The 11,498-nt window shown below is 36.4% G+C and overlaps 1 protein-coding gene across 1 annotated transcript; it reads left to right on the top strand.

Annotated features, from left to right (window-relative positions):
* The first annotated feature begins 312 nt into the window (after window positions 1-312).
* Window positions 313-10,378, top strand: scpep1 (serine carboxypeptidase 1). Its single transcript, XM_060892061.1, has 13 exons — window positions 313-473; window positions 1,188-1,312; window positions 1,438-1,527; window positions 2,797-2,952; window positions 3,115-3,189; window positions 3,481-3,553; window positions 4,886-4,923; window positions 5,612-5,740; window positions 6,303-6,387; window positions 6,558-6,671; window positions 6,798-6,935; window positions 9,576-9,739; window positions 10,151-10,378. The coding sequence occupies exons 1-13, from the start codon at window positions 407-409 to the stop codon at window positions 10,211-10,213; spliced, it is 1,317 nt and encodes a 438-aa protein (XP_060748044.1). The 5' UTR covers window positions 313-406; the 3' UTR covers window positions 10,214-10,378.
* Window positions 10,379-11,498: the final 1,120 nt, after the last annotated feature.

The raw sequence follows: 11,498 nt of genomic DNA, 5'->3' as shown, positions 1-11,498 counted from the left end.
AGTAGATTATCTTAATATCAAAAACCTTAAATTTTCTCTGGACTTAATGATAAATACATGTCTGACCTTTGGAACACACCAAAAAAACTAGAAATCGCATTCATGACGATTTATGGTGATTTTATTTCTTTGCCTACTTTGACGCTAATGCATTAAGAGGAGGGGGTCCCCTGTACCAAGATGGCGGTGCAGTTGACGCATTCGCTCCAATGTACTGCCGTATAAAAGGCGACATCTAGTGTATATATCTATGGGATTTTGTGAGCAGGCTTCATGGAAACCCCCGCCCCTAACCTTTTCCTTTTCTTATGTCAGCTGACTCGGGAGTCATATGATGTTCGCTTGTTGTTTTTAGCGTTGCTGAAGTAGCTGAGAGTCGGTACCGGGAACCGAGACGGCTGTAAAGATGGCGCGGTGCTGCATTGGCGCTTATTTACTTGCTACACTGCTGTTAGCGACTTATTTTAACACAGGTAATTATTCACTTTTATCAGAGGAAACTCACTTAACTAAGGCAGAGATTATGTACCCGAATGTGCAGTTATGAGTTCTGTAGGTTTGCATAGGAACCGTTTTCAGTTCCGTAACTGTATCATTTGTTTTGATTCGTTTGAACTCGTTTGGAGCTTGTTTAGGACTTTGAAGATGATCCTTATTTCTGAGATCAAGATTTCTTTCTCGTTTGGAGCAGCAGCGTCTTTTGAACAGCCATAATGCTTTTAAATATACGTCTGTCTTTAATCTGCACAGATTTTTACATTTTTTCTGGTGAATAGTGAAAGTGAAAGAGGAGCCGTTTTAATGTGAACGTGTATCATGTTAATATATCAGAGTACCGCAGCTTTGTAATAAAGCACTGGAAGTATCCGCTCTTAAAGGGAAAGTGCACTCTGAAACCCATCCACTATATTCCTGTACTTTATTTCTGGTTCTGGTCACGGGGGTGCTGACGTCACGGGGGTGCTGACGTCACTACCAAGTGTGCTGTTATACTGAGTATCAACAGGGTACAATATGGAAATAATGGTATTTTTGCTCCATGAACAGATTTGCACATTACAGTTCAAGGTCCATCAAGTGGGATTGTGTCCCTTCCATCTTCATATTACAAGCTTTCATATAGTCCTCTAAAAAAAAGGCATTCAGAAACTTGATTCGATCAATATTACCAATTATCATTCTTGCAGTTTCGGGAAAAGAGGCATGGGATTACGTGGACGTACGTGATGGCGCTCATATGTTCTGGTGGCTTTACTACGCTAACAGCTCACCAGCCAGCTTTCAGGATGTGCCACTGGTCATGTGGCTTCAGGTGTGACTCTCATAAAATGCTTTTTCACTATGAGACAAAAATAATTGAATAGATTTGTCTTTCAGTATTTTTATGTTGATGGTTTTAGAGAAATCACATCACTTAATCATGTTGTTTTGGATCAGGGGGGTCCTGGAGGGTCAAGTTGCGGTTTTGGAAACTTTGCGGAAATCGGACCTCTTGACACCAACCTTCAGCCGAGAGAAACCTCCTGGGTACGTGTGAAAAGATTTATCAAATTTTTTTTGCTAAATGCAAAGAACTCTGACTTGGTAAGTTAATACAAAAGCTATTAAGCTACACACCATGTTCTATACTATGTATATCAGTGAACAAAGGGTTAAAAAATCTTTTGTTGTGTTGTCTGAACTCTGTATCATTGTTATAGTGGAGAAGTGTGAATTGTTTGCTCATCAAGCAGCTCACAAGCCTCCTCATTTGTCCTGCTCACCAGCAGTTAACAATACTCTAGATACAGAAACAGTGTCCTGACTAATCTTACAGTATAACAGACATGCAGTGATAATCAATTTGGGTTGAAAAGAAGGCATTCAGAAGCTTGATTCGATCAATATTACCAATTATCATTCTTTCGCAAGCCAAAGAAGGAGTCTTCGAAGTAAATAGGTGCTAGTTTAGCATTGTCCAAACTGCATTTCTAAATGATCACACACTCACATGAAAACACTTCAGAATCCCAAACAAACATGGTTTTGTGGTTTCTGATGCTGTTACACACTCAGCTTTATGAGTGAAATAAGAAAAAACCCCAGAACAAAACAAAATAGAATCATCAGCTCTCTTGAAACTGAATCAGTTCATAATTTTTATATCACATGAAATTGTAGTGTTGAGAGAGAATATATAGAAAATATGGTTTTATGTTGTATCTGTGAGTTTGTGTGTATGTGCGTCAAGTCAAGTTATTTTAATCATGTATAGCTGGTGCAGTAGACAGTGAAATGAAGCAACGTTCCTCCAGGACCCTGGTGCTAGATAAAGACACAGAGCTGCATAAAACAACACAGAACTAAGGCTGAAAAGTAAAACTTAACCTATTAACGTAGTACATGTGTGCAGCCTTGTGCAAACAGCACAACACATGAGCGTATACAATACACTACAAGTTGTAGCTGAATTTAAGTTGATTTGTATTTGGGTTGTTGATTTGAAGGTCGGGGTTCAAGCCCCAGCACTGCCAACCTGCCACTGTTGGGCAATTTATCAAGGACCCTAACAATCTTTAATCCAGGGACGCTGTATCATAGCTGCTCTGAACACAACCTCCTCAGATGTGATATGTGAGGAAAAGAATAATAAAGACTTCTATGCCCCAATTTCATTTTATTCATTCAAGACCGATATGACAGATACATTACTATAACCCCAATCAGTGTACAGTTTTGTTTGATGTGCAAAACAGCTGTAGCAGCATTTAAAATATGTAAAAATGTAATCTGCATATATAGTGTCTGTGTGTTTAGGTGAATGCAGCGAGTGTATTATTCGTGGATAATCCGGTTGGAACTGGTTACAGCTACACAGACTCATACGGTGCTCTCACTAAAGACGTGGCGATGGTGGCATCAGACATGATGGTCCTCCTACAGCACTTCTTCTCCAAAAAAACTGAGTTTCAGGTAACACGCATGCAGTGTCAACAAATACAACATGAAATCACAATTACACACCGCATACACTACCTCTACTGATGTGTCTGAATCTGAACAAAGGGAGTGTTTAGTCTAGTCTATCCAGTATGACTGAAATCCTCGACTGTATATTTCCTCTCTCTTGTACAGAGTGTGCCTTTCTACATATTTTCTGAGTCTTATGGAGGAAAGATGGCTGCTGCTATTTCACTGGAGCTCACCAAGGTATAGAAACATGCTCACTTTCAGGTTGTGTATAAAAGCGGGCCTTTCTATCAACAATGTACAAGTTGTACAATGTACAACTTGTGTAAGATGTAAAATTATGAGTATAAAGTGTATAGAGAACAGCATGAATTTTTTCAGTCTGATCTCTAAAATCTACATTTTTACTTCCTTTAAACGTCTCCAAAGCTATATACAGTATTCTAAGTGTGTAATGGTTTATTTCGGTGTTAATATGTGCAGGCATTAATACATCGTCATTTCGTTTCTGTTTTCTGTCGCTCTCTGTAGGCCATCAGGAAGGGTTCCATCAAGTGTAATTTTGCAGGCGTGGCACTGGGAGACTCCTGGATTTCTCCTATTGGTCTGTACTTTACAAAAACTTCGATTTTTACAGTGTAATCCTTCTTAGAAAGTCACGTAGCAGAATTAAGGTGTCTCGCTGCAAAGATGATGGAAATTTAGTTTATTTGCAGATGTGATCATCATACAGAAAGTATAAAGGTTATGGTACAAAGGTTCCACAAGGGCATGTGATCGTTTGGTGGAACAGAAAATGAGTCATGTGTGATATGAGTCAAAAGTGCTGACTTACCAAGTGATTTACGTGTCTGTGAAGGGTCGCATCTTTCATATGAGCAAGATGGTGTCATGACTATCTAGTTTAAGACGTTCGTACCTAAACGTACAGAATACAGAGGAGGGGATATTGTTGCAGACTGATGCATTGTGGGTAACTGTGTGCTCAAATAATTAATACCAATAAAAATTTCAACTGAGGTCGTAAGTTCACATATGTCTTCAAGGAAGGGGGTGTAAACTTTTGAACAGGGTGTTCGGTGACGAGTTTTATTTTGTCTTTTGGGAACTGCGTAATTATCTTATGTAGCTGAAGGGCAGTACTAAATAACAATCTTTTGAAACAACATAATATATGCCAATCTTCCTGTTCAACAGTTTACACCCCCATGGCTCTTAATGTCTCAGGCTGCTTCCTTGAGCATCAGCGAATGTTTGCAGCTTGTGTTCTAGTCATGTACGAGTCCCTCAGTTATCCTCAGTGGGAAAAGATGGACCTCAAAATCAAATAGTCGCTGTTGGAATGGGGTCACACATGCTGACAATGGTGAAAAAGTAAAGAATGTGCAGAAGCTGGAGGATATTTCTGAAGAATTGTGGGATGTTTAACATCTTAGGACATACAAAGGACTCATGAAGAACTATTCAGTCATTAATCATCTAGATAACAAAACACAGTATTGAGAATCAAGCGTGTGTAAACACCTGAACTGGTTCATTTGTGAAAATTCAGACCTTATTGTGTTTTGTGGACAATACGTCACTATTACCCCAGTATTTTTGTCAGGTTTCTTGTTATGATTTAATATGATCAAGATCAATTCGGTTTTGACTTTTGATATTCACGGCTAGCATGTCGCACGTCCAAAGACTCCAAAGACATTTTGTGGAAATGTAGTTACTGATTCGTCCCTTATGAATGGAACACAAATAGAACTATTTTGCTTTGTGTCTCGTATTTTAACTTGTCTCATTGCCTTTGGACATTCCCAAAGTTCATATTTTCATTGTTTCGTCTTTTGTCTTGTGTAATTCAAACGCAGAAAGTGCACCAATAGCACTCTTTATTTGGGATCTTGGTACATTCTATAATAAACTGCTTTCTTTTTTACTATAGACTCTGTTATGACATGGGGACCCTACTTGTACAGCACTGTAAGTAATACATTATTGCAGCAATATTGCATACACTGCCAGCTAAAAGCGTATCAGCACACTAGCTTTGTTGTTTGTTTGTTTAATTGACCTCAGGTTAAAAACAATAAAAAAAAAAAGAACATACAAAGTAATATGGCTACTTGTGTAATTGTTGATCCGGTCAGATTTTCTGTGAGGAATTTCTCAAACAACTGTTTATAGCTGCTATAATGTAAGTGATAATAGGAATGAACTTATTTCATGCACAGTCATCAACATTAGATGGAAACATAAAGGGGAAAATATTGTTAGCATTGCTATGGTTTAAGAAGGAGAAAACACTTAGGGGTGTAAAGTTATAATCAATGTACAGAGGGTGACTCTAACTTATCTTTACCTCAGGCTGCTTCACACAACCCTTTGATTATTTTCCTGTAACCGTAGGCACACGCATGTTGCATTCCTTACATTGAAACACTGAAAGAGCAGGAATTCAAAATTATTTGACTTACACGATCATTATACTTGTATAAAGTGTATATATATATATGTGTGTATATATATATATATATATATATATATATATATATATATATATATATATATATATATATACACACATATATATATATATATATATATATATACATACATATTTGCTAATGTTAAAATTGGACTTAAGGTGTGTGTGTGTGTGTGTGTGTAGTCCCTGCTGGATGATTTTGGGCTGGGTGAGGTAATGCGAGCGGCTAAAGAAGTTCAGAAGGCTGTTGAACAGGAGCAGTACGACAAGGCCACGCAGTTGTGGAACATCGCAGAGAACGTCGTAGAACAGGTCCGAGACCTCCAGACACACTGTATTGTGCTGCTCACTCTTACTCAATCAAGATGTATTGTGTGTGTGTGTGTGTATGAGAGTTGATCTCAGTGCTACTGGACAATTTAATCCATATTATGCTACCTTTACACATACAGCGACTCACGACAAAGCAAACAGAGCATCTTTACGTTTATTTTCATGAGTGACGAACTTTTAGCGACATGAACGACATAATCCATTGGCGACCAGATAATAAAATTGGCCGTGTCCATTGAAATTACAAAGTCGAGAACATTTTAACTTTATACAAATGAGCGACTCAGTGCCGCAGTGAAGACGGTAGAGCGCACCTGATCCAGCATAAAGCACACAATGTTTCTCCTTTATTTCCTATGATATGCAGCATATCTTTGCAAAATAAATCTCCCTCCAGAACTTCCCACTTTGATGAATAAAGTGACAGACAGACAAATCAGCAACAAAACAGAAAACAGCTGGACTGACTTTGGAACATATCATGATTTCTTTATGTTGATTTAAAGTGGATTAATGAATTCATATTTAAATTTTGTTCCAGAACACCAACGGTGTGAATTTCTACAACATCCTCACTCCGAACAGCGACATGCTCAAATCCAGCACAGAAAACCAGGGCTATCTCTGTAAGATGCACTTTCTTAATTCAGTCAGAACACTTGTACAATCTCTGGCTATTTTGTAAATAATTAATAAAACATGATGGTGCTCGATGTTTTAGGAAAATATCAACAGCAGGTTGATAATCTAGACCCATGAACTTTGAATGTTTGTTACTTTTTTGTCTGCGTCACAGCTGCTTTAAAACAGCGACATGTCCAACCGCTGCATGGCCAGTCCCTCGACGAGCTGATGAATGGACCAATCAGGAAGAAGCTTGGCATCATTCCCAGCAATGTGACATGGGGAGGTAAACATCCATCTCGAATAAATGATCGTTGTTTGTGTCTGTGTGTGAGTCCATTGTTACCGTGGTAACACTTCTTCAGCTGCTGTTAGAAAATTTAATGAAAATGAATTTAATGTGCCTGCCCAGGCCAGTCTGGAGATGTGTTTTCCAGCATGTCCGGAGACTTTATGAAGCCTGTGATCGACATTGTTGATGAGCTTTTGGCTGAAGGAGTGAATGTGACTGTCTACAACGGCCAGCTGGACTTAATCGTGGACACCATAGGTAAAACACCTCATTACTGATCAATTTAGATTTTAAAATGAATATTATAGGATGACAAAGGCATTCCAAGTTCTTCTTTGTTATAACAATAGCCATTTAAAGGTAATCAGTGATGAACAGATTTTCTGCTAGAGAAAGAAAGAATATATGTACTTAAACTTTCTTACAAAACAACACAATTTGTGTGTTACACACAGGAACAAACTTAAATGATTGTAAAAAAAACAAAAAAACACCTTTGTAACACCCTTTATTACTACACAGTAACAGACTAAAACAAATTGATTCAAAATATAAACGTGTAAACATATTTTCCACAAATATTCTTTTCCAGACAAAACTCTTTAACTAACAAAAAATAAATGAGATATTTTAGAGTTAATGAGAGTTTTGTACAAAATACTTTTAACCTTCATGTTGTCCCTGGGTCTTTTTGACCCCGCTGGAAGAATTGTATCATAACTTTGGTTTTCTTCCACATATTTGCCTGAAATTTACCAGGATTGTTCCAAATTATGAACTTTGCAAGCAAAATTAATTTTGTCTATTTTCGTTGAACTATGTGTTCAGAACAGTATATACGCTTTCGTTATCCTCTTGGGTCATTTTGACTCGGCCACATTTAGTGGGGCAATAGGTCACACTTTTGCCCTTTTCAGCGCAATGAACATACATACAGACACAAAAATGCACACGTAAAATGTCCACTAACACACGCACCCAAAACACACACTCACACCCCACACACACATGCACACACACACAAACACACACACAAATTGGGCATTGCATTTCATTAGGCCTCCAGAAAAGAAAAAAAGCCAAACATTTGTAAATATTTCATACTTTTGATATGCCTTCGCCTAGCAGAGGGCAAAATATGATCTACCGAAATGATGCTACACACACACACACACACACACACACACAGAGTCAAACACTGTTCAAAGCATTAGGCATTGCAATTCAGTTGGCCTCCAGACAAAAAAAAAAGCTACACATTTGTAAACATTTCACACACACACACACACATGCGCACACACACACAAACACACACACATATTGGGCATTGCATTTCATTAGGCCTCCAGAAAAAAAAGCTACACATTTGTAAATATTTCTCACTTTTGATATACCTTTGCCTAGCATAGGGCAAAATATGATCTACCGAAATGATGCTCTATACACACACACACACAGACACGCACACACAAGCATTGGGCATTGCAATTCATTGGGCCTCCAAAAAAACAAAAACAATCATTTGTAAATATTTCACACTTGTTATATGCATTTGTCCAGCTGGGGACAATATCTTTTCTTCTTCTACCAACAATCTTTACACACACACACACACACACACACACACACGTGTTTTCATATTCAAATCATATTTGTTTCCTCTCTCTTATTTATGAATTTAGTTGCATCAGTCAGCTTTGGCCTGGAGATATGCTGAGTAATGTTTGACATTTATCAGCCAGTGGTTATCCAAAATAATATTTAATAATTTCTGCTTATTTTACTCAAAACATGGCAAAATTTCATAAGGGTTATCATTCATAAATTAAGTATAATAAAACAAAACATAAGGAGGTAAACAAAGTTTTATTCACATGAAATTATGCCATGTTTTTGAGTGTGTGTGTAGCCTGTTGTTGGTTGATCAGATGACATCAGGTGGGTAAAATACATATTACGAGTGTAAAATAGATATTATACACAGAATGGTGCTAATTGTAGAATTTTTGATTTATAAGCATTCAAGTCAGTTTGGCCTGTAAAAAAACAGGTTTTATTATTTGCTGACATTAAAAATGGTCAAAATGGTTTCAAAACAATCTCCTGCCCTTGAAATATACCAGCCTGTAATCGTGCATCAACTTTTGTGCCTCAATAGTGAAAATAATTCAAAAATTTTTTATTTTTTTTTTTTTTTAATTAAAAAATGAGCCATTTTTGTATATAAATAAGGTTTATTATACCAAATATATATATATATATATATATATATATATATATATATATATATATATATATATATATATATATATAATGTGTGTGTGTGTGTGTGTGTGTATATATATATATATATATATATATATATATATATATATATATATATATATATATATATATATATATATAATTTGCAAAATATATGTTAATATGTTGGAAACAAGTTAGCCTTTTTTTTTTTTTTTTTTTTTTTTTTTTAACCTTTTTAGTCTATCATATATAGTTAATTTTTTAAAAGCAGTCAAAACAGACAAGGTCAAGTTGACTCAGCACTCCTAATTTGTATAGGAGGACAACACAAGGGTTAAAGCCACTTCATGTTTGTAAATCATCTGATTTTTGTTCCATTGTAGTATTTGTTTTATTGCTTGTAAGTCAAACAGAAAAGTAGTCGTGAATTTCCAGACAAAATAAATATTGTAGACAAATCACTGCAAACAAAAATGCTGTCAGCTGTCGTTCCACATCCCAAACACATTTTTTTTTCCCCCCAGAAGTTATTTAATAAAGTTTTTGTGTACTTTTTTTTCCCCCATACATCAATGTACACTTTAGGTCCAGGCTTTATGTCATTAATAAATAACAGAATTACAGAGTAATGTGTTTGTGTGGATTTTGCAGGTCAGGAGCTTTGGGTTAAAAAGCTAAAATGGGACGGACTTAAAAAGTTTAACCAGATGAAATGGACGGCGCTGGAAGACCCGCAATCGACAGGACAAACTGGAGCTTTTTATAAAACCTACAAGAACTTTGCTTTCTACTGGATCCTCAAAGCTGGACACATGGTAATGAAGTAGTTTTAATCCTGACTTTACTGTATAAGGTGAATATATATTAATACAATCAACCACATTAAAGTAAGAATGAAAGTCAGTGAAGAATGAAAGAATTTTGGTCAGTGTTGTTGAAGCTGAAGGAGGAAGTCATCATATACATCATGTATATCATATACAGGGTATACATTCACGGTCATATGCTTATGTCTGAAAGTCGGGCTACTTCCACTTCCTTTAAAAGATGCTTATCAATGTAAAACCTTGAACAATGTTTTAAACTCATGGTATCTTAAGTATGTAACCTAGTGAGCCAGCATTAATGTATCCAATGTTAGAGATTTAAGCAATTATGTACGTCGCTCTGGATAAGGGCGTCTGCCAAATGCTGTAATAAAAACTTTTTCTTTTATTTCCTCGTAGATCCCGTCTGACCAGGGCTCGATGGCTCTGAGGATGTTGAAGATGGTGACGCAACAGGAGTGAAAACAGCTGCTTGTCCAATTTAGACAATCAACACACTTTACCAAAATCAGTGCTTCTTTGTTTTCTGGCTTCACACCAAAATGTTTTCTTTTATTTGATCAAACTGACTTTTATAGTGTTTTATCAAGACAAACCGTCTGAAATAAATAAATGATTGTTTTTCTACATGTTAGTTTAGTTTTAATTAATTCTCAGCACACATAGTTTACTTAAAATCACCTGTTAGGGCATGGCAGAGCAAGCGGGAAAAGGTCTAGTGATTACAATTTACTACATCACTGAGTAAACCAGGAAAAGAACCATGTCTCTCAGGAAATGCATCACAATGTGCACTAAACTGCACTAAGCTAAACATTTGCTGTGTTGACTGATAATAGTCTGAATATTTACTATTCGGTGGCAAAAAGAAACATTTAAATGTATAATTAGTTAAATTGTGATTTTTTTTTTTATGCATTTTCTTTAGTCTATGTGGGAAAAAGCTAAGTCTGAACCTTGTCTGGATTGTAGTATACCTTACAATATTTATAATAGAATTTAAAACAAATTAGATGTTAAATAGCAAAAAAGGCAAAATGAAATTACTTACACAACAGGTACATGTTGTCTACAGAGAAGGTGTTTTGTTTAGGCTATACCACAGATGGTCTTTTATCTAAATGGCCTTTTCCCTTTTCTCTATTTTGGTACTAAGCAGTGAGTTTATTCATTAAAAACCTCCAAGAATGAAATAAAATGCACTAAGGTGCCACTTTATTATGTTACCTTGGATCTGCTCTCTATTACAGGTCACTGAATGTAACCCAGCATTTGCATAGTATTCTTACTGTCTACTTAATTAAACACTGCTACACTATATGGTCAAAATCACAACAACATTGTGAGCCTTTCTTAAGCTGCTGTCAAATGCTGGAGACATAATTATAAAACATATTATATAACATAATTAATATAAAATGCCTTTGTATGCTGTATTGTACAATTTCCCTTTACTTGAACTAAAAGATGCAAACACTGTTCCAGCATGACAATGCCCCTGTGCACAAAGCAACGTCCCTGAAGACATAGTGCGATAAGGTTGGAGTGGATCTCAAGGGCCCAGCACAAAGCCCTGACTCTGACTCAACCCCACTGAACACCTTTGGGATGAACTGAAACACTGACTGCACCTCAGACCTCATCACTCTTACATTACATTTACATCATTTGGCAGATCCTCAAAGCTACATCAGTGACTGATCTGATTAATGCTCTTGTAGCTATATAACACAACCCCCCTTTCCAA

Source organism: Tachysurus vachellii, chromosome 18 (genome assembly GCF_030014155.1).
Source record: "Tachysurus vachellii isolate PV-2020 chromosome 18, HZAU_Pvac_v1, whole genome shotgun sequence".
Classification (NCBI taxonomy): domain Eukaryota; kingdom Metazoa; phylum Chordata; class Actinopteri; order Siluriformes; family Bagridae; genus Tachysurus; species Tachysurus vachellii.
This window is presented reverse-complemented; position numbering and strand designations above follow the sequence as displayed.

What these genes read in the sequence shown, in the direction of transcription:
- scpep1 (XM_060892061.1), top strand. Translation starts at nt 407, where the DNA reads ATGGCGCGGTGCTGCATTGGCGCTTATTTACTTGCTACACTGCTGTTA. An exon ending in CAGAGAACGTCGTAGAACAG is followed by an intron (nt 5,741 to 6,302) that starts GTCCGAGACCTC and finishes ATTTTGTTCCAG; the next exon opens with AACACCAACGGTGTGAATTT. An exon ending in CTTAATCGTGGACACCATAG is followed by an intron (nt 6,936 to 9,575) that starts GTAAAACACCTC and finishes TGGATTTTGCAG; the next exon opens with GTCAGGAGCTTTGGGTTAAA.